At 51.0% G+C, this 21066-nt stretch overlaps 9 protein-coding genes across 9 annotated transcripts; 2 read left to right on the top strand and 7 right to left on the bottom strand.

Annotated features, from left to right (window-relative positions):
• Positions 1-1399: 1399 nt before the first annotated feature.
• Positions 1400-1822, top strand: CABS01_02676 (uncharacterized protein; the record flags this gene model as incomplete). Its single annotated transcript, XM_060536054.1, has 3 exons — positions 1400-1480; positions 1571-1631; positions 1695-1822. 3 exons carry the CDS (start codon positions 1400-1402, stop codon positions 1820-1822), a joined length of 270 nt encoding a protein of 89 aa, XP_060393966.1.
• Positions 1823-2059: 237 nt separating this feature from the next.
• CABS01_02675 (uncharacterized protein) lies at positions 2060-6176 on the bottom strand (the record flags this gene model as incomplete). The annotated part of the gene is made up of 7 exons (XM_060536053.1): positions 2060-2434; positions 2510-2651; positions 2702-3629; positions 4004-4281; positions 4372-5185; positions 5246-5412; positions 5473-6176. The coding sequence occupies 7 exons, from the start codon at positions 6174-6176 to the stop codon at positions 2060-2062; spliced, it is 3408 nt and encodes a 1135-aa protein (XP_060393965.1).
• Positions 6177-7030: 854 nt separating this feature from the next.
• Positions 7031-8844, bottom strand: CABS01_02674 (asparagine synthase; the record flags this gene model as incomplete). Its single annotated transcript, XM_060536052.1, has 4 exons — positions 7031-7102; positions 7164-7700; positions 7752-8171; positions 8227-8844. The coding sequence occupies 4 exons, from the start codon at positions 8842-8844 to the stop codon at positions 7031-7033; spliced, it is 1647 nt and encodes a 548-aa protein (XP_060393964.1).
• An 827-nt stretch (positions 8845-9671) lies between these two features.
• CABS01_02673 (3-hydroxyacyl-CoA dehydrogenase) lies at positions 9672-10859 on the top strand (the record flags this gene model as incomplete). The annotated part of the gene is made up of 1 exon (XM_060536051.1): positions 9672-10859. One exon carries the CDS (start codon positions 9672-9674, stop codon positions 10857-10859), a length of 1188 nt encoding a protein of 395 aa, XP_060393963.1.
• Positions 10860-11100: 241 nt separating this feature from the next.
• On the bottom strand, positions 11101-12364 carry CABS01_02672 (uncharacterized protein; the record flags this gene model as incomplete). The annotated part of the gene is made up of 2 exons (XM_060536050.1): positions 11101-11651; positions 11707-12364. The coding sequence occupies 2 exons, from the start codon at positions 12362-12364 to the stop codon at positions 11101-11103; spliced, it is 1209 nt and encodes a 402-aa protein (XP_060393962.1).
• Positions 12365-13641: 1277 nt separating this feature from the next.
• CABS01_02671 (uncharacterized protein) lies at positions 13642-14283 on the bottom strand (the record flags this gene model as incomplete). Its single annotated transcript, XM_060536049.1, has 1 exon — positions 13642-14283. One exon carries the CDS (start codon positions 14281-14283, stop codon positions 13642-13644), a length of 642 nt encoding a protein of 213 aa, XP_060393961.1.
• Positions 14284-15613: 1330 nt separating this feature from the next.
• CABS01_02670 (uncharacterized protein) lies at positions 15614-16779 on the bottom strand (the record flags this gene model as incomplete). The annotated part of the gene is made up of 2 exons (XM_060536048.1): positions 15614-16050; positions 16113-16779. The coding sequence occupies 2 exons, from the start codon at positions 16777-16779 to the stop codon at positions 15614-15616; spliced, it is 1104 nt and encodes a 367-aa protein (XP_060393960.1).
• A 1226-nt stretch (positions 16780-18005) lies between these two features.
• CABS01_02669 (uncharacterized protein) lies at positions 18006-19105 on the bottom strand (the record flags this gene model as incomplete). The annotated part of the gene is made up of 2 exons (XM_060536047.1): positions 18006-18400; positions 18466-19105. The coding sequence occupies 2 exons, from the start codon at positions 19103-19105 to the stop codon at positions 18006-18008; spliced, it is 1035 nt and encodes a 344-aa protein (XP_060393959.1).
• Positions 19106-19688: 583 nt separating this feature from the next.
• Positions 19689-20868, bottom strand: CABS01_02668 (peptidase family M28; the record flags this gene model as incomplete). The annotated part of the gene is made up of 2 exons (XM_060536046.1): positions 19689-20169; positions 20225-20868. 2 exons carry the CDS (start codon positions 20866-20868, stop codon positions 19689-19691), a joined length of 1125 nt encoding a protein of 374 aa, XP_060393958.1.
• Positions 20869-21066: the final 198 nt, after the last annotated feature.

Raw genomic sequence — 21066 nt, 5'->3', positions numbered from 1 at the left:
GAACAGAGAGAGAAGTCGAGCTGCCTTTAGCCGGAAGATTTGAACACCGAGGTCATTTGAGGGTTCAGGAGAGAGAAGGAGCTGGTCGGGGTTTTCGTAACTTCCGGGGCGAGATTCGAGAAGGTGCGAGTGATCATATCGGCCCTGCCGGCGATGTGGGGCCGGTCCGAACGCCGAGAAGAAGCTTTCTCCTGGACGAAAGATGAACCTTAGGATTTTCCCTCTCTCCCAAGAGTTTCGAGAGCAGTCTCTGAGTTGGTCCAGATTCATTGCATGTTTTTGAGCATCTTGTACCTGCCTCTTGACCGGTACTCGGTGCGCAAAGAAGCAAACCGCTAGTATTCGGCTTCACCGCCGGCGCTCAGCGATTCGTCCGAACTCCGTAGTCCGGAGCAGGAACTGTATGCATATCCCCAGTTGTCCAAGATTTTCTTATACTTTCTCAAGTGGTTCTCGAGGCTGGAAAGTGAACCGTCAGACATGACTCGGAGTTTCAGGGTTCGAGGCTTCGGCTTCTACGGCGAAAATGGATACGGATAGATCATTTCCCCTCCCCCACGGGTATCACGGACAGGGACTGTCGGAAACCGTTCTCCGGACCTTGTATGGGCTCCAGGGCGTTCTTCATTTCTAAGAACTAGCTTGCGATGCTACTGCAGGCGTGATACCATGTAAATCGGGTGCTGAAAACAAGAGGGCACATCGTTGAAGAGGCAATATAAGCTTTTAGCCGAGCTGACTCCGGGGAATATGACCTCTTTTTGGCAGCTCGGGAGGAACTCGGCGCGTTTATGAGGCGAAAAATTCGAACTGAGCCGATTTGGTAGAATGATCGACGGACCTTGAATGGTAACTATTAGAAAGCGAAACCGACGTATTCGTGTGCGCGCTGTTCTCCGGGCCTGCTAAGCTTTCAGAGATAATCTAAATTAGCTTTTTCTCTAGGTTGAGTGCTATTTCTAAAGGCAGGATTTACGACACCACCTAACCCCCTGAGTGAGTTGTCAACGATATAGTGGCTCTGTAGGGAAACCTGTATGACTCGGGGGGCAGACTAGTATGTGGATACATGGGGCACGGAAAACACCCAACTACAACTGCAAAAAGTCCAAACATGAGCTTTATTAGTGATGATTGTTGTCTTCCGCTAACTCCGGGGTGATAGATTGGCATCTAATTAACTTTTGCAGGACTCTCGTATCGTAGCTTCAACAGTTGTCTTCGAGAAGGATTCCCACGATTTCAAAAGTTTGGAAGTTCTGCGAGTATGCGAATCCTATATAGAGCCTGGAACTCTTCGCCGATCAGTGAACAGAAAATGTGACCGGTAGACAAACGCAATCTCACAAACTCATTACAACATCAAGTTACCATTCCAACCCCTCTACCAAAACTCAAAATGAAGACCTCCATCATCTCTACCGTTGCCATGCTGCTTATCTCCAGCAGCTTGGTCGATGCTCGCACCTGTGTGTGTCTCGTACGTATCACTCACTCTCGTAACATTGGGCTTAAAGGAAGCTTGATGTGTTCGACATAATATTTGCAGAGCTGACTATCAGGAATGTAGTTCAAGAACCAGGACGGTAACGACCAAGGCTCCCAGGGATCCACCGCCCACTGCTGCGGTAGTAAGTGCCTTCTTTTCTTTTCTCTCCTTCTGTGTCTTATGCGGGATACTGACGCGTGACTAGACGGCGTCGTCACTGGACCTTTCCACAATGCTGCCTTCTACTGCCCCAACCGACAAGAGACCGCCGCCCAGTTCGATGCTTGCTGCAGGAACTGGATCGCCAGCTCTTTCGGATCTTGCGACTCCTAGGCTGTCCAACAGGATCTTGGCTGGCATGTGTAGTCCGTGGACTTGGAGATTCTGCAGCAATTGACAGAGACATGGATAAAGATGGAGGCATTGGCTGATAGCTTGAATACACATGACTGATTACCACATCTTCTTGAGGTTTTTTGTTACGAGCTTATCATGGAGAACAATGGCGATAGCCCCTGCACAGCCAAAGGTTTGTATGTGCCTTACCCACGAAGTGGCTGTACCATGCTTTTAAGCACTCCCAGCCGCTCCATCCCGTAGCTCTCGCTCATGCTTGCGGAACGAAACCAACATCCCAAGATCGTACACAACCTTGAGACATCCAGCACCCACAAAAGCAACCCAGAAGAGATTCTTATCTACCAAGATACCCACACCTACGGGACCAACACTCGACGTGCACGTCTTCAAAACATTGATCAAGCCCAACACAGTAGTGCGCTCCTTGGGCAAGATCACGCCAGCAAGGAAAGCGGCTCTCGGCGCGACGTCCATGGAATGCGTCAGGGCGCGGAAGATCAAAAACACGATGGCCATGGTGGCGTCTCGCGGGAGAGGGATGAGTGCGGTGAAGATTGTCGAGGGGAGGTGGGTGAAGACCATGGCCTGTGTAGTGAAAGTTAGCGGACAGTGAAATGAGCTTATGGAGATTTAGAGGGGAGTGGTTCGTTGTTCACGTACGTTGAGGTTGCCGATTCGCTTGGCTATCGAGGATGCGACTAGAGTTGTGGCCGCTGCCAGCAGGCTCGTGGTGAAGAATAAAGAGCCCAAAGTTCCATCGTCCACGTTGAACTTCCACCGGAAAAAGAAGGCGATCCAGGACCTGGAATATGTCAGCGTTAATACTCACAAAAGGAGTAAGTGGGAACATACTGGGTAGTCAAGCTCGAGGCAAAAGAATCAAGCGCAAAGAAGAAGCACAAGGTAGCGACAACAGGCATACTCTCCCTCTCAATCCTCGGAACAATCTTCGACCGCCAAGTCTTGACCTCGAATTCCCTCTCAGCCGATCGTTCGCCCAGAATCGGAGTCGTCTCTTCCGCAGACGCCCCAGCTTCCTCCCGCTCTGCCTCAATATCACGGCTCAGAAGCAATGCGAGGAAAAGCTTGAGCACACCAAGCGCTGCGTACCCGTAAAAGACCACGCGATACGCATGCTCAAAGCTCCAGCCAGCACTCGTCGTCAAGTAATGCGCCGTCCAGCCGCTCGTCATCGCCCCAAAGGCAGTTCCGGCCGCACCCATGAGGCTATACCAGGCATAGACATCGCTCCTATCCTCAGCGGTAGTAAGATGCGCGACGATACTCTCTTCCACAGCCCGGAAAGGTCCAATTTCAGCGCCACTGGTTGTAATCAACCTCACTCTTCTGAATTCCTTGAGAGGGATGTGTGAAACATACCTTGGACTTATAACCCCCACCACAGCAGCAGCCAACAACACCCAAAACCCGCTACACGTCGCAAAAACAACACCGCTAACAGCCATCAAAGCCGCGCCTGCAGCTAGCACCGCCTTCCGCCCGACGCCATCGGCGATGGAAGTGAGAACTAAACTGATGCAGACGTCGCCGACGAGCGTAAACGCCATGAACAGACCAATTCGCGTCGCCGAGAGGCCGAGGAGTTCAAAGTACGCCACTAGCTGCAAGGTCGTCGCGCCGTAGGCGAACATGCGCACGAAGCGCTGGAGGCATAGTAATTTGATGTCGGGGTGGGATCTGCCGAGGGCCAGGAGGCCTGTTTCGGCGAGTCCGCGGTGTAGAAGCTGTCGAGACATTGCGAATGTTGTCTCTACTGTACCTATCTACATGGAAGATGTCAAGGCGAGAATAGAGGTGGTAGAAGAGTCATTGGGTGCGGATGAATCATCTCCGCGGACCGAATTTTAAAGCAATTGATGGTTGTCGGGAAGTGGAGACTGATTATCACTTGCAGCGACGCGATTAGGATGCGCAAGGCCCCTAGTCAATCCAATTGCTGTAACTCTGGAGTCTATGTTTTCGCTGCTTCGGCATGGTCTAATCATACCTGTGACATAATGTTGGGGGAATAGAAGTTGGAAGGATGGACGTGAGATAGAATAGCGTGAGTATTCATAAAGCGGGCGTGCCAGGGATTACCACCTTATGGCAGACACAACTATATGCGAAGACTCCATCCCCGATCACCCATACCGAAGCTCCAAGCTATCCCAGGCCCTCTCCTAACAACATCATCCACCTCTTCCTGATGATGCCCCTGCGCGAGCCCAATCTCAAGAGCCTGCTTATCCTTGGAGTTGATAGCGACCATGGCCTGTAGCGTAGAGCTCTTCACCACCCCGATACCCGCTGCTTTGGTCTGAACGATGGCGAGAGCCAGGAGCATGATGGAAAGCACGGCCTGACAGGATATAAACGCAAGCCAAGGCCAGCGAACTTGTACGAATGTTTCCGATGCGAGTGCTTGCCCACTTGCGATTGTGGTATCATTTGTTATGCTGTTCTTGCGTTAGTAACCTCGTTTACCTATTCAACGTAAGGGGAATCGACAGGGGACATACCGATTCGACAAGCTCCTGGCAACATTATTCGTAATATTCGCAACAGCCTCATTAATCACAACCTCCTGCGACACATTTTCCCGCCCCTGCGCCTCCAACGTCTTGGCGCCGTACTGTATCGCAGCCAGGTACCGAGCCGGCGCAAGACCGAGTGCACTCGGCACGTTACTGAGATCCGAATACGACCCGTTGAGCGCATTCCTCAGACTGCCCTGCATCGCGCCGAACCCGGTACCGCCGTAGGGGAAGTTTTCGCCATCGGGGTTGAGGGGGTCTCGTATCGCGGGTAGGTCGTCTCGTACCTGGCCGGAGGGGAACGTGATGGAGCCCTGTTCGACGTCCGAGGTGATCTCGACGACTTTGCGCGATTCAATGTTGCCGTTGAAGGAGAGGTTGTATGTCTTTGCGCAGAGATAGAGCACAGCTTCCGTGGCTCCGACTGTGCCTTCGACGCCGTCTCGCAGGGAGTAAATCACCGTGAAGTTGAACAGCGCCGCCTCAGGGTCCACATCCGAGACAATCGGCTTACTCGTGCCCCGTAGACTGACGAGACCAAAGTGATTGCTGCTCAAGTCCGCAGATATCCCGTTGGGAAGCGAGGCTTTCACCCGCGGTGTCCCAGTAGGCGTCTCTCTGATCGTGACGTTCAGCGAATCCGTGACGTTCCAAAATTTGGCGCAGATGCTCAGCGAGCTGTAAGTTTCCCACTGGCACTCGCTCGTGGGACAGCGGGCCGGGCTAAGGGGGAATTCTTGGGTATGATCGTAGCTTAGGCCTTCGAAGATGGATTGTTGAACGTAGTTTTCTTGCTGAACTGCGCACAGGGATTTTAGTAAATACAAGATACAGATGAGGATTTAAGGATTGGACGTACGGCTGGAGAAGGTATTGGATGTACTAAAGAAGTACGATGTTGATCGGGGCACTGTCGCATCACCGTCTACGCGCGCGAGGCGGACGGGGTATGTGACGGCGGATTGCGTCAAAGTCGACGTGAAGATTGCCGTGATCATGACAATCGTAGCAATGAGACTCGGGGACCTGCGGATAGCATCAGCACACGCCACACCTTTCTCACCATCACTAGAACACAAAACTCACCAACCCTTAGTCGTCTTCAACAGTTGAATACTCCCCCAAGGTCCTCTGCTAGCCGAGTCGAAATCCTGAAAATCCTTCAACGGCCTCGCCTTGCGATACCAGAGCCACTTCAACTGCGACAAGCTCTCAGACACTGGGATAACAAACGCAGCTCGCGCCAGCGTCGCGAGGAAGGCGATGAGAGTGTTGAGTGTCAGGCCTAGCGGCCATTCGGGCAGTCGTTGGCCATCGAAGCGGGATAGCACCCCGGCGAGAGCGGCGACGGAGGCGATGCTTATGATTGACCATATGAGCTCTGGTAGCCAGCCCTTGAGGGATGTGCTCCATGGCTGCTTGGGTGCAGAAGGAGTGAGACCGGATTCTCTGTGGGATAGATGGGACTTTGTGTCTGTTCTCCCTGGTGTGTAGTCCCATCCACCGTGACGAGGCAACTCGGCCGAGCCCCAGTCTGTGTTAGACAGCTTGTTGTAAGATCCGTGCGGAGCGCCGGTGACATGGGCGGCGCCGGGCTCGGCGGTCACTGAGGTCTTGGGTCGTTGGGTTTGCCCAGACTCTAATGGCTCGATGCGGGTCTTTGCCGAGTCGGTGGACTGCACATGAATGAGCGGTCGCCGATCATCTCTTGAGAGGTCCGATGCCTCCGAATTGTATGGCGGACGCCTGGTGCTATCTGCCGCCGCCCAGGGACCTTCAAGATGGTGCATGGTTGGTCATCTAGTGACCAGGAACGAGCCCTCAAATTACAACCAGACAACACTCGCAGTCTAGCATTGTGGTGAAAGACTTCGACAACCTTAAAGGGAAAGAAAGGCCAGCTAGCTTTAAGATAAGAATGCCGGCTGAGAAACATGCAGCACATTATCCGCGCTGGGGTTGTTTGTGGGTTGATCGTCAAGGCAGCAGGATCACACAGAGACAGCACAGCCCGTGGCTTCCCCACCAGAAAGGCTGTGACAGGGCCATTTGTGTCGCCTAGGGCCTGAGAATAGCTAAGCGACTGCTGCCAAGCCGGGATGGGGACGCTGTTGGTGGCACCCCATGCAGGAAACCTCGAGGCTCAGGCAAGGGGCGGCTGGGACATGTGCGTGATGTCGGCTTGCATGGGCACTGCCGGGTAGCAGTAGGATCATTTACCCTGTGTCGCTGTCTCACAGGATTGCCGTCGGCATTCGATCTGTGAGACTTTTTCTGGCCACTCGAGTTTCAGTCGTGGTGAATGAGGATTCGGTTACACAAGCTGATTGACATGGCCAACAACGTGGCTGAAGTGAGCTTCAGGAAATGGAACCATGATTGCGAAGAGCGTCGAAATTATCCGTAAATCCTTGGCTAAATTCGTAAGGTACATCTAGCTCATCTATCTTCTGGCTCAGACTTGCCTTTACGACATCATCGCCGGCGGTCCTAGTTATTAACTTGAACGTATGCTGCAAGCAAAGGGTTACTGCAAAGCAGAAACGCGCAGTCGCTGGCAATATCGTTCAAGGGACCGCCGGCTCGGAAGTATCTGTACGTCATCATCGCCAGGCGTGGGAAGCACTTGTCTCCCAGTTTATACTCATGGAGCAATGAGTGTTGTTCCCTTTGTCTTTCCACTCTCCATCTTTGCGGTCCTCGAGCCGAATTGAATCTAGTCGAATGATTAGCCCGGGGGATACTCAGCCGCCCTCAGAGTATAGAGTAAAACCTACCGCTCTCTTCTTCTCTTGGGCAACTGCGCCCATGCCAAGATCCCTCGCAAGAAGCCTCAGCACTCGCTTCTCAGGATCGACCCCCGAGTCGCCTTCGGGATACCCAAAGTCACACTTCTCCCAGACCGGACACTCGATGGCCCACTTCACAAACTGTTCATCAAGGAACGGGAATCGTACTTCCCGGCTCCAGTGAGACATGGCTCTATCGTCGCGTCCCAAGTTGCGCTTGCCCAGCCGGCTAACATCTAGCTTGAGTTCCTCGAGCAGGCCCGGGTAGCCCCTCCTTGAAAATGCAGTGGTATGCCGTACATAGCCGCCAAAGAGTTCGTCGGCCCCGAGGCCAGAGAGAAGCACTCGCGCTGGCGTGGTATATTTGACGGCTGGGTCTGACGGGCTACTTTGTGACATGCCGATGCCGCGGGCGGCAAAGTAGAGGGCGTAGGCGATGGAGAGATCCATCTCCGTGTTATGGGGATACATCAAAGAGATCACTTGGCTCCGGTGCTCGAGTACTTCCTGGTAAGGAACGTCAACCTGCCAAGGGTCAGTAAGGGCAGATAGCTGTATAAAGCTAAAGGAACCTACGGCGATGAAGCTCCAATTTCTAGCTGGGCAGACAGTCGTCAGCTCGGCAAAGGACTTCCTTCCCGTGATTCTGTCTGGACAAGCCTCATAGAGACTTGGCGCACCAGGGGAGTTGTCAGCCTTCGCTGCTAAGCGAGGGTTCTCGAAAGCCACGTTGATCAGGTCGATGCCTTTATCAGATGGAACCAAGTCGCTAGCCATTCGCGCGAGGATTGTACAGTCCAAACCGCCAGAGAACAAGACAGCTACTCGCGTGTCGTTGCCAGCATCGTGGGCTGGGGGTTCAGGAACGTTCAGAACGCGTAACTTGAGCGACTCGGTCATCTGCTGTTTGACTGCCTGCACTGACGGTGACACAGCTGACAGTGGCTGAACATCCAATGGCGGGAGTGCCATGTTGAAGACTCCAATGTTGAGGACCTGATATCGTAAGTAGCAAAAACGTAATGCATGCCGTGCGAGACATGTAGCTTACCGTCTCGGTCTCGCCTGGTGTCCAAGAGCGAGGTGAGCTTGACTTCAGTGAGTCACTGTCCCAGGCTGCCAAGTCTACGACGTAGATGCCATCTGCTTCCACCTCTGCCCACGAAGATGATGTGCTCTCAGCAATGCTAGATAATCTGATTCCACCCTCTCCATTGAGCAGCAACGATCGTCGACCAAGTCGATCGCGGCCATAGAATAGACGGGACGAAGTCGCGTCGAAGTAGACAAACGCGAAAGGGCCCTCAATTCTGCGCAGTACATTCAAGACCGCATCTTCTTCAGTACCGCGGCTACTGGCCGCGGTGAGCAAAGCAAAGATTGCCTCTCCGTCGTTCCCTTGGACGGGTTCCCCTGCAATCTTCCAGGCTTCGCCGTTCCAGCACAGGACAGACCCAGAAGACGCGTCGCGAAAGGGCTGCTGAGTGACGTGGTCACCGCGCAGAGCCAGAACCGTCGAGGTGAGAGTCAGAAAGACAGAGCTATCTCCCGGGGGTTGACAGCGAACTTCGCCGAGATGATCCGGACCGCGGTTGCAGAGGCATGTCTTAACGTCTCGGGGCAGCGACTGGAAGCCGTCGCAAGAAACGACCGCGTGGATCCCGCACATTATAGCCTACGCGGCACCGAACGCAGTTTGCCACGGGCTGCAGAAAATAAGTCTCAGATGGCAACGTCTGTGACTGGGCTGCTGCGATCCGCGATTCACGGGAAGGAGGCTTGCGACCGCGTTAGATGTTGGTCATGAAGTTGCTGTTCACGCAAGAATCGGCCAACGGAATTTGTTCGGGAACAAAGATTGGGTACCTGGTACTGTGGACCAATGAATGGAGCACCATCAACCCCACCATCGATTTAGGTACGTACTTTCGTGCATCTTAGGGCTCTTGTGATGGTCAGATTGGCTTGCTTCAAAGAAGAACACCATTGAAGTTAGAGATCCTTGAATTGCTTCTTCTCAATCATCCGTTGACTGAATTATTTTGACTTCTACGATTTGTATTTCTTTCTTTCTTGGAGAGGGCCATATCTGGTATGCTTTGAGCAGACTTCACTCAGATGACGCCATTACACATCGCCATGCAAAACTCCCGAGATGGATCATGAACTTCCCCTCCCCCAAAGCAGACAAGGAATGAGCGGAAGCTAGTAGTAGGGCGGCATAGACTACCCGAGCAAGTGACCTTGCTTTTCCGGGGAGATCTGGGGAGTTCCCCAGTTGCGTGATGCAATTGGAACCCTAGCCGCGAAGACCCGAACTTGGCAGTTGAGGTCAGCCCAGTGTTAGTCGACAACATCACGCCACTCTCTCGGCTGTCTTCATCATGCGACAGTGCCATCATCATCGGCTTAGCGAGAAGTGACAGAACAACAGTATAAGATGGACAACATATCCTCCGGCCTCTAGTAAAAACACTAGAAAGACTAAGCATCACAATGGCATCTAGAAGAACCTGTCAACAACTATGGCGCACTCAACTCACCATTACAAACGGCATCACAAGCCGAAGCATCACAAAACCAGCAACAATCGCCAGAACCCTGCCCACAACGACGACAGCAATACTCCTCCTCAAAGCCCGACTTACAACTCAATGCCGGCAATCAAGTTCCTTCTCATCTCAACATCAAATTCGCCCATTCTCAAGCCGTTCTCCTAAGATAGAAGCAGTAGCGGCGGCGCCCGTCACCCCGAAATGGACGCCGCCTAGCGACCCCACTTCCCGGCCCGTTGTCATCCTCGGCGCGGGGGTCCTCGGTCGGCGATTAGCCGTTATGTGGGCCTCTACGGGCCGGCCCGTCATACTCCACGACGTTGACTCGAGCGTGCTTTCCTCTGCGATGCCCTACGTCGGGGATGCGCTCACCACGGTTTGTGCTGTTCGTGAGACGCATCCGGGTCGGGTTACGACCAGCACTGTTTTGGAGGAATCGTGCAGTGGAAACCCTTGGATGGTCATTGAAGCTCTCCCCGAGGATCCAGAGATCAAGCGCGAGATGCTGGGGAAAGTCGATGCACTCGTTCCTGAAGACTGTATCCTGGCGTCCAACAGCTCGACATGGCCGACATCAGCTCTAAGACATCTGATTACCCGGCCGGAACGCCTGCTGAACACGCATTATCACCTTCCACCGCGGAATACATACGTCGAGCTCATGACTTGCGGCGTTACAGACCAAGACCTCATGCCCTTCCTAAAGAAGCAGATGAAGAGCGTGGGATTCAACCCTCTGGCACTTCCCCATGAGTCAGTCGGCTTCGTCTTCAACCGGATATGGTCCGCCGTCAAGTCAGACACGCTACGCATCCTACAGGCGGAACTCGCTTCACCCCGGGATATTGACGCCCTTTTCAGGGACTTCTTCCACGCTGAGAAAGGGCCCTGTGAGAAGATGGATGAGGTGGGCCTGGACACTGTGTGGCAGGTTGAAAGGAACAGGGTGAACATGGGGGTCGTGGATGTAAAGAAGGCCGGGTACACGGACTGGTTGGAGGAGAACTACATTTCTAGGGGGAGGCTTGGGGAGAAGACGGGAGATGGGCTGTACTCGGCCGAGGAGAGGAACATCTTGCGTGAGAAGAGGGCTCAGGCGAAGAGCTCGTATTTGAAGTTGCGCCGATGAAGTACGGCCCACTGTATGCTTCGCGGTAGCGTTTTCTTTTCTGTTCTGTCAAATGCGAGGAGAATTGGTTGGCCACGTTTGGAGGCAACATATTGCAGCACTGATAATACAAAGCCATACCTTGATGAAGCAGCAGCAGTGTCACTGCTCAGTCACCGTCCCGTCTGATTCTCCGCAAAAGCCACGGTACGCGTTAGACCTTTTCCCCCGCATCAGAGTGCTCAGTTTCCCGTTACGTGCTTCAGAATCTAGGCTTCTTCTTTTGCGGCTCCCCTGTCTCTGCTGATCTATCCCCGCCAATGGCAGTCTTCTTGGCCTGGTTCCTCATGTAGTTGAGATTATTGTCCGAAATTGGTAACTTGAAATCCCTCCTCGAACCTTCGAATCGATCCATGATTTGATTTAAAGGCGAGCATCTCTTGTGGACCGCTTGACTTTTAGATCGGAGGCTGGAAGTCAAATACCAAATGGCATTGACGTTTCCGAGAAAGCGTGTTCTAGTTTCCTGAGGTACCCCAAATTTCCCAAGACCAAGACGTTCGACAGCTTTCATTACTTCAACCAGGGCAGTGTCGTTGCACCGGTCCTTAATCGCTTTCCAATCAGTCGCAGACAGGGCAGGAGTCTTGGTAGGAGGATGCCCATATCCATGATAGCCATCATAATGCGATTCAGGCTGCTCTTTAGGCCGTTCTTTTTTGCATCCTCGGCCTTCTAACCCTTCCCGAATGGCGGCGTGAAAGTGTGAACTCAATTCATCCAGAATATCCTGTCGAGCCTTTGTGATGTCATCTGATTGCGGCTTGTTAAGCAAACGTATTCCACAACTTTGTGTTTAAGAACCCACCTATTATGCCATTGGCTTCGTAACAATCGTAAGTGTTGAGAGGGACCCCTATCTTGTCAACGATCTGCCCTTCGGTGTTGACTTTGGACCTAAGGACGAAATCTTTACATTTCAATCCAAAGGTCCTTTCCTCTCCGAGCTCCCAGGCAATCCACAATAATCTTTCGTTCCCTTCCGAGATCTCATCGAGGTTCTTGTGAGGTTCGAACCAGATTGGCGCCCACTGGAATATGACCGATAACATGCCATACTTGTTCGTGACAACAAGCAGCTGGTAGAGCTCATCCAACTTCAGCTTCTGCGGGACCGCGCTGAAGCAACCATGGATGATGTTGAGGAGAATGAAGAAGGGCGCAGGGCGGTCTTCGGGAAGCTTCACGATCCAGGTGTCTCCTTCGGGCTTCGACTCCGAGAATCCACCAAACAGCATTGCCCGAAACACAGGAGACGCGCGCGCCAGTGCCCTAGAGCAGACGACGAAGTCGAACACGTCGGCGCTCCCATCTTCTAAACTGCCGACTCTGAGAGTGAGGTCGCCTCGATCGTCGAAGGAGACCTTTTCGGTCGCGATAGGAGACCCCGCTCGCTCGGGACCATTGGGTTTGGGTTCGTCGGAATCCTTGGGGACGTCAGACGAGTTCTCTGTGGCTGACGCCATGGTGGGTGCTTGCGTTGGCTTGTTCTGAGTTCTGGCCAGAGCCTCAATCAAGTGTATGCGACTAAACAGCTTGCATCTATATATGGTATATATGCATATGGTACATCTACGAGCGGGGTTTACGCTTTATACCCTGGGTCACTGAGCACCGAGCCGCACTACTCATCTAGATACTAGACGGAGGTAGGTTCTGAGTACCTTGGGCAGGAGGAAAGAAAGCTAATGGTCAATCAGTCATTTGGACCTGTTTAGAGTCTGCAGAGGCGTGCTGCGTGTTTTTACATGCACGAGAGAAGAAAACTGAGCGAACCACCCATCAGAGTTGTGGAACGAATGATTGAGAGGGATACAGTTCTACTAGCGAACAAGTACAAATTCGGTGTAAGTTGAGAGTGAATCTTGATAGAGGAAGCTGTATGAATTCACCTGTGGACATCGCACTCAAATTTCAACCACAGCCCTCCTCTCTCGGCAGTTTCCTCTCCTTGAATTCCATAAATCCAGTCAATCATTTAAGTTCCAGAAAAGTCATAAGTCAATACTTGAAACATCATGGAATGTCCTTTGAGTCCAACTTCAAAATTGCCAATTTCACCCTAACGGAGAAAGAAAGACTCTACTGAGAACGAATGCACAACTGCTCCAACACCGAAGATCTAGGTAGCTATGCTTCAATCATTGTTCGCTTCTCGGAAACCAACGAGCCAAAGACTTCTCTAATAGAAACTTCTGAGAGTCTAACTAAAGCCATGAAGAATCAATAGTTTATCATGTTTCTGGACCGAGGCCGAAACTACTACTGTGGCTTCCATCCCGATATTTGAGCTCGCGCTTGAAATTGGTCCAATTTCTCTTGCGTTGAAACAAGGTCCAGATGTTCCAAGTAAGATTCGTCTCTCAACTTCCTCTTCATTCCTGCAAATGGATTGCAATGGTCATGTAACTCATCATAATTGACTTCCACACTCAAGAGTGTGTTTCGTAATTCTGTGGCACTGCCTGAATAATCCGGATGTTTTGATACATTCTGATCGAATAGAAGAGCAACATCGAAACCTTGCTCTCCCCAAATGGTGGTCAAGGACTCTGCAGTCATCATTGTTCGGATGAGGCCTGTGCATGGATCGTGATTTAGGTTACTGTCTGTGGGCTCGATTTTAAGGCAGTGTTTGCTATCATTCTCGCCAAATTTCATGATCTTTCTCAGCTCAGTGAACATGAAACCTAGGAGTCGATTTCGGACCTTTACTATGTCATCTGTTTTCCGTTAGATACTTTCATGCAGGATACATGGTTACTTGAATGGCTGATGACCACAGTATGAAAGACTCACCAATAATTCTCGCTTCGGCAAGATATTCCTCTATAGGGTCGGGTGTCTCTGGCCACCGGATGCTACCTTTCCCATCACCGGAGCACATGGAGCCTAGGTGATTGACCATTTCGTTGTATATTTCTTTCGCGCCGATCTCCCAAGCGATCCAGGCAATGTATTCCTTGTCAGGCGAGTCGGTTCTTTCTTTCTCTGTGGGCATCCAATCTTGGAGGTGCGGGCCCAAACTCCCTGTGAGACCAAATTGTCGAGCATGTGCCAAGAGACCATAGAGCTGAATAACACAGACCTTATCCGGGATGAAGCGCTTCTCATCGTGGATGATCGCAAGGAGGATCAGCATTACTTGGGGATTGTCGGATGGCATTTTATCCACGCGTTGTTCTTTATTTTGCCAATTTGGCTCAAACATGAAGACATCAGGAGAAGCTTTCGTCAGTTTCTCAGGGGAAACGAAGATCGTGAGTGACAAGTCGGTGCCATTGTCAATGTCGAAGCAGAGGAGCTTTTCCTCGCAAAACACAATAACTCGGTCATCCGGTATTCTCGCGACTACCGAATCCCATTTCGTCTCCGTAGATGTCATGTCTGGAAGCAAACAGCGGCTGTCAATGTCCCTAGGAATAGTCAAGCTGCTCTTCGCTGAACAACTTTCGATGCAACACCTTATATGCAATGCGTAACTCAAGCAATCTGAATGGTAGAGTATTGTTCAAAGTCTGCGAATTACGGCGCTTTGAAGCGGAAGTTTATCGTCTGTTCTGTTTCACCTTGAGGAAGCAGATGACTCATTTATATTCCACCTCACACAAGAAACTGAGGAGCGCCTCGTGAATCGGACTCATTGGCAAAGGGATCAAGGTTGAATTCATTTCTTTGGACTCGGTCAAATGCTCCTGGTGGCGGTAATGGTGGTGAAGGGTCTTTGATTTCCTGCAGCAGTAACAAAGGCGCTGAGTGGTAACAGGGATCTGGAAACCTCCATCATGAAAGAAACAATCCGAGTCTGTGGTCTCTAGGCAGTTACACAAGGCCGAGCGGATTGTCAGTTCGGAAGAGTGAGGGCACCGCTTAGATGCGGCTGCCCGACCGGATTTGGCATGCCTAACAGGCTTGCGACTTGGTCGATCTTTTGGAGCAATGAGCAGGCCCGTAGCACACAACCTACCTCTGTACCTCTATATATTTATCCAGCACCGAGCCTCACTCGAGTGGATGTTTATTATCTTGGGAGTGTTCTCCAAGCCTAAGGTCTTAAGCTCTCTGAATCTGGGTGTGCGAAGGCGCTGGGTGTTGACTAGGCTCTGTCCTACGTACCTATAATATCACAGCGTTTCCGGTACCTTTTGGGGCAAAAGCTTCCGAGATGCGCATTTGGACTTCGGCTTGCTGAATTTTAATGGCACAATTGTACGGTGTGTTTTAAAATATGATACTAATTTTGGATTCGTACGTTATCAGCATAATTCTGCGTTTCGTTTCCGGTAATATCGGGGCATCACATAAAGGGCACCGCCATACTTTAGTTCATCTGGGGGAATTTGATAAATCTTCATCGAAGAATTGAAACGATGTCACTAAGCCCTTTTCCTTCCAGTATGACAGCTCAGGATCATCAGAGTTGAACTCTCTTCATGGCCAGCTCTTCAACCACGCTTCAGAATCGAAAGACCTCAAAGATTATACTGGAACCAAGAGAACTTGTATTTCTAGGAGTATATGTACATTCTTCAACAAACTTATGGACGAACTTTGCCATATGCTTCGTCTGAATGCTCCGCGCGAACAACTGCTCGTACTTGATGCTTCAATACATAGTAAATAAGGCGAGGTGCTTTAATACTTCCCTGGTAAGGACCTATCTCCATCATAGATGACCAAGAACTTCTCAGATTACTAGATCGGGAATGAACGCGCTAATTCAGCGTCCAATTAAAGGTTTCAGCTTGCTTCTTGAAATGTTCCTGACGTTTCATAGCCAATTCAAGAGGAGTCCAGCCTGGTTCCTTTTGGAACACTTTTCTCATCTCACTAAAGGGATCGCATGTCTCGTGTGCGGCTTCGCATTTCACCGCCAACAACCTCTGCCGCAAGTCCTTGATGCTGCCCCTATAAGTTGAAGTATTTCCACCTAGGAAGACCTGGTCCAGGCCATTGATATCAAGCTTCTGACTGATCTTGAGTCTGGACTCTTGAGTCATGTAGTCGTGAATGGCGTTAGTGCACTTAACTCGCTCATTCTCTGATACGTCGTTGGCGATGCATTCTTTGCTACCATTGCCGAGCGATACAGCGTGCCTGAGCTGCCCGATCACGTCTTTCAGTCTCTCTTCACGGACAAAAGCCACGTTGGCTGCTTTGCGTTAGACCATCAAATTCTTCGACTGTTTAAAGATCAAAATGCGGAAGGCTCACCGGGAACTTCGTCACTATCTTTTGGCGTGTCATGAAGGGTATGTTTAAAGATCGGTTCCCCGTTGGGACCCGGTCTTAGGACATTGCCTAGCTCGTCGAGTTCGCAGATAAATGCCAGGTGGTCGATCATTTCGTCATACAAAATTCCCGCGCCAATCTTCCAGGCGAGCCAAGCAGCGATGTCAACAAAGACTGCTGAAAGCTTGTTTTTATTGTACTGTGCAGTCATCAAATGCTCTAGGTACGGGCCCAAGAGATGCGCCAGGCCAAGATCGTCAGCTCTATCAACTAGGTCGCAGAGGTTCGCAACGGAGATTTTGTTCAATTCAGAGCCTTTCTTCTGAATTGAGGCCTTGTTTGGAACGAGTAATTCGGTACCGTGGGCGATGTCCAAGAGGATCAGTACCGATTCGACAGGACATTTCGATAAGTGTTCCGTATATTTCGAGAAAGAATTCTCGTGCTTCTCAAACTCATTCGAAGCTTCCGCCAGTATCTTCAAGGAGACTTTGGCCGTGACCCCCATATTAGGGTTTTGAGAACGGTTGCCACCAACTTGAAGGGAGCGGGGAGACTCGGAATCATCGTTGCAAAAGTTAATAGTTTGGACACGCAGCAGCTCTGCAATATCGGACTCCAACGAGTTATTAGTATTAGAAGACGTCATTTCTGTAAGGCGAAGGCTTGTCTTGATGACGCTGTGAAGCTTTTGCCCGCTTATGAGCTTTAGAATTCGCGCGTTTCTCCCTCTGTTCTGACGTAGGACTTACGAAGTCTCTGTGGTGTAATGTGTTACGTATTGTGCAGCTATTGGTGGTGAGTTTGAGATCCAGGAGAAAAATGCGGGCTTTTATATATTCTTGTTTCTCTACTGAGGATGCGGAGCGCGACCTGAATCGACATCTTCGGGAAAGAACTTTTGGTTGGCTGCCCGTAGTGTAAGGGACAGGGGGGAGCATTCCTTTGTACCTTGACTCGGTGTTACTCGTGGAGGTAATGAGGGTAAACATTCGTTCGTTCCACCGTTCTCGTGACAAAGGCACTGTGTCAAAACAGCAATTTGGAACCTGCCACAAAGGAATTGATCCCAGGATTTGGCTTCTATTAACTCAAAGGCAATGGGCGGGTTTGTGAGGATGACGTCGGCGGCCAGCAGCGTTTGCCCGGCCCTAGGTCAGGCCGGGCACGTCTCACAGCGCCTGTGAGATGTTGGACTTGAATGATCTTTGGGGTCACTTGACGGGAGCTTAGCGCACCACCTGGCCCTTGGGTCTTGACATTGATGGATTACCAAGGTCAGCTCAGTTTCGTTTCAATCTAATGCCAGCATTATTTTTTAAGAGTTGGGTTTTCGAATGAGCATAGTCCTGTATTCCACAAGGTCTGATGGATGGCTTTGGCCTTTGCTCGAAGTTGCAATGGTAGAACACATACGTGTGGCGTTGCATGCCCACTGAAGTTTCAACCGAGCCTCGCGCCATCACTGCAGAGCAAGTCAATATCAAGACTGGAGCGGTATGTTTCGCTTTCTCTTTGGATTTGACTTCCCCAAAAAAAAGGGATTATGGTGTCAAGTCGTTCCTCGAATATAGATAATTACACTTGGGAAGTTGAGAGCAGTGGGCCTCATCTCAGTCGCAAGTCCTCCTACCACATCGAAACCAGCTAGAAAGAAAGCAAAGACCAAGAAACGGTCGTATCCTTGTAGTTCGTCATTAGTTCCCAGTCTTTCGTGATGGGAACAGCCTGTGAGTTCCTACGGGCCATACGATGCTGAGCTCTGGGTGAAAACCTTTTGAGCTTCGAGGAAGAAGTGGTTCCTCATTTTTCCTGCGTCAGCTTAGCCTCTGTTTTGAACCCCCAGTTCCGTGGTGTCAGCTCGATGCAAGAATTCTAAGCTTCTGTATCGTCAGCTTCTGTATCGTCAAGCTGTGGCCATAAGCTGTCTCCCGAAATCTCCTGCATCTTTCTGAAAGGATTGCAAGACTCGTGGTGCCAGATGGTATCGCACGTTGTTTCTAGAATCCTGAGAATGTGACCAGAGTATTCTGAACTCTTGACCGGCTCGTTCTTCTTCCGGTCATCCTTGATGAAGCTATCGAATCCATCTCCGACCGAGTTGATAGCCTCTTTCCAGGATTCTGTGATCATGGAGTTGCATCTCTGGCGATCCTCTTCGGTTGCCCAGGCGACTACACAACCTTGGGAATTTGAGGCGTTGTTTCGATGCTCAAGGAGCCGCTCTCTTATGGCCAGCATGGCATAATCGCGGAACTTATCTGCATCCTCTGTTTTTGTCAGGGAAGGTTTCTTCTTCCAACTCCCCCACATTTGGAACACGCGCGCTACTCACCTAAAATTTTGGCATAGAATTTGTTATAATCGTCTCGTTCAACATTTGGCGAGGGGTCGCCCGTCAATGGAATCAGGATGGCGAGCTTGATGATCTCCTCGCGGTAGATGTCTCCCGAGCCGATTTCTCGAGCAGCCCACGCGAGCCTGACAATATCGCCGCCAGATACAAACAGTTTTCTTCCAGACTCATTAGGCATCCATCCCCCGAGATGCGGTACCAAATGTCGTGAGAGGCCATATTTTTCTGCGTGCTCCAGCAAACTGATGAATTCCGAAGTAGAGAGATTGGATTGAACGAGGTATTGGGTGTCTCCGTGGACGATTGCAAGGAGAACCAGCATTGAGCCGACAAGGTCTTTTTCAAGTCGCATGGCTCCTCTGTCAGTGTTACCTTGGAATTCGTCCCGGTTTCTGTCTTGAAACATTTTGGAGAGAAGAGCAGATTCGCGCGTAATGATTTTAGACTGAACAATTATTTCCAATTGCAACTTCTCCATTGCGTTGGGATCGTCTGGTTCGCATGGCAAAGGGATAGAACGAGGGAACTGTTTGGCCATGATCAAACGGAAATCACCAGTTTCACCTCCCAACTTAACCTTGGAAACTTTCGACAAATCCTCGTTCAATAACTCCCACATCTTGATGGTCTGCTGGAGAGATGTAAATCGGTCTCGTATTTGATGTGGCTGTGGAACTCGTGTAGTAACTTCTCGTTCGTGAGCCTCAGACCTGGAAGAAAAGGAGATTAACCGTTTCTGTCCCTATCTTCAAGTTATTGAGCTTACAAATATACTGCGGTGAAGCGCTTACTAAAATTGAGAATAGTCGGTGCTTGAGAAAGAACTAGCAGCATAATGCATTGGTCCAGCCTACAGTGGAGGGCCTGAGGCTATCTTATATCCATCTTGTGCAAAGAGACCCAGAAAGATTGAGAAAACTGCAGCCATTCGCGCACGCATCTGGCAGCTTTTGGTTTGCTGAACAGAGATCGAGGTCATTTTCTCTCCTTTGAACCTTGCTGGCTGAACTCCTGGTCGTATAGAGATTCAACATTCGCTTCGTTTACCACAGCAGCGACAAGGAAGTTGTACTGGGAGAAGAACCCACCCCAAACAAAACCAATCCAGCATGTGGCATCTGGTTGCGCAAACATCAACAGTGAACAGGTATAATTAGGAACAAAGAAAGAGTTCAGTTTCCACAATTCAACCTCTAGGTATGCTACCTCTGAGCCTCTTCGGGCATTATTTCCATCGCATCAAGCCACTCCATCGTAAACGCCGTCACAATCTTCGTCCAGTCCCTCACTGTCGGCATATCGAGGTGCTCCCCATCATCCTGCGTGGTGTGCCATACGTCTGGGAAAGGCGAGGGAATCATATGCAGAATGTTGACGCCCTTCATCATGAAGGGGACATGGTCGTCGCCGATGCCACTACGTCCAAACATCTTGTTCACCTTGTTGATGTCGTACAGGAACGGCATCTTGGGCTTGCTCTCGAGTAAGTTGAGGTCACGCATGCGCTTCTCAATGTCGGCCATGGCCTTGTAGGCCCAGTGGGTTGACTGAAAGTAAGAAGGAACCTTGGGCTCTGCTGACCCAAGGAGATCGAGCAGCACGAACATGCTGATCTGCTCCAGGGGGTTCTTGTAATGAGACATGGCGGGGTTGAATGTATTCTCCCATTCGAGAGCCAGGGACCTGCGGCATGATGTTAGTGCGATGAGATCTTATGCTGTGTAACACCTTAACTGACCTGGCGCCATATAGCGAGTCGGTGTCCGTCCAGGACTTGAAAGCTTCTTCTCCATCGAGAAGCAGAATCTGCAGCCCCATATCCTGGGGAACTGTGCCACCATTCTCCCCAAGAGCCACCATCTCATCGTACATCTGGGTCATCATCGGATCCAGCGCCCTCGCAACGTGCAGAAGCATAGCGCACGGCGCAGCACTATCCGTCGCGCCGATAAAGCCCTTGGGTTCGATCTTGCTGTCGTAATGCGCCACCAGGGTGAGATAGTTGGCCTGGCCAGGCTTCGTCCATGGTGGTTCGCGCCTGATGATGAGATTCTGAAACGGGATATCGGTATTTCCCGTGGCGGGTGTCTTATCCGTTGAGTTTTGCCATTGGATGTTCCATTTCGGCAAGTTCTTGGTGAAGAAATCAACAAAATGCTGTTGAGTTTTGAGCTGCCCATCCGTGCCGGGCACTCGGGGGATGAGAATGGGGGCCAGCAATGGGCCGTTGTGAATGTCAAAGTCGGCCTCGGATACCGTGACGTTCTTGAGCACGGCTGCTGAGAGCGGTGTGTAGGCGCATACCGAAGCCGCGAAAAGGAGGGGAAGGAACGCGATCCAGAGTCCGCGGACGGGATGGCCTCTCACGAGAGGGAGGGCCATGGCGGGCTGTGACGAATGACAGCAGCAAGGGCACGATGGGACCCTGTTCTCATGAACTCATGCTGTGTTTGGCGGGCCGAGATCTATGGCGGCGCGTCTCTTTGTTGTCGTTGCTGTCGTCGTTGGTAATAGGGGGAGATGGCGAATTTGGATGAGTTCGCGACGGAGCTCCGGGATTTGATGAGAGGTTCAGAGCTG

This window comes from Colletotrichum abscissum (assembly GCF_030869225.1).
Source record: "Colletotrichum abscissum strain IMI 504890 chromosome Unknown Scaffold_5.1, whole genome shotgun sequence".
NCBI classification, from domain to species: domain Eukaryota; kingdom Fungi; phylum Ascomycota; class Sordariomycetes; order Glomerellales; family Glomerellaceae; genus Colletotrichum; species Colletotrichum abscissum.
The sequence above is the reverse complement of the archived record's forward strand: the minus strand, read 5'-3'. Positions and strand labels throughout refer to the sequence as shown.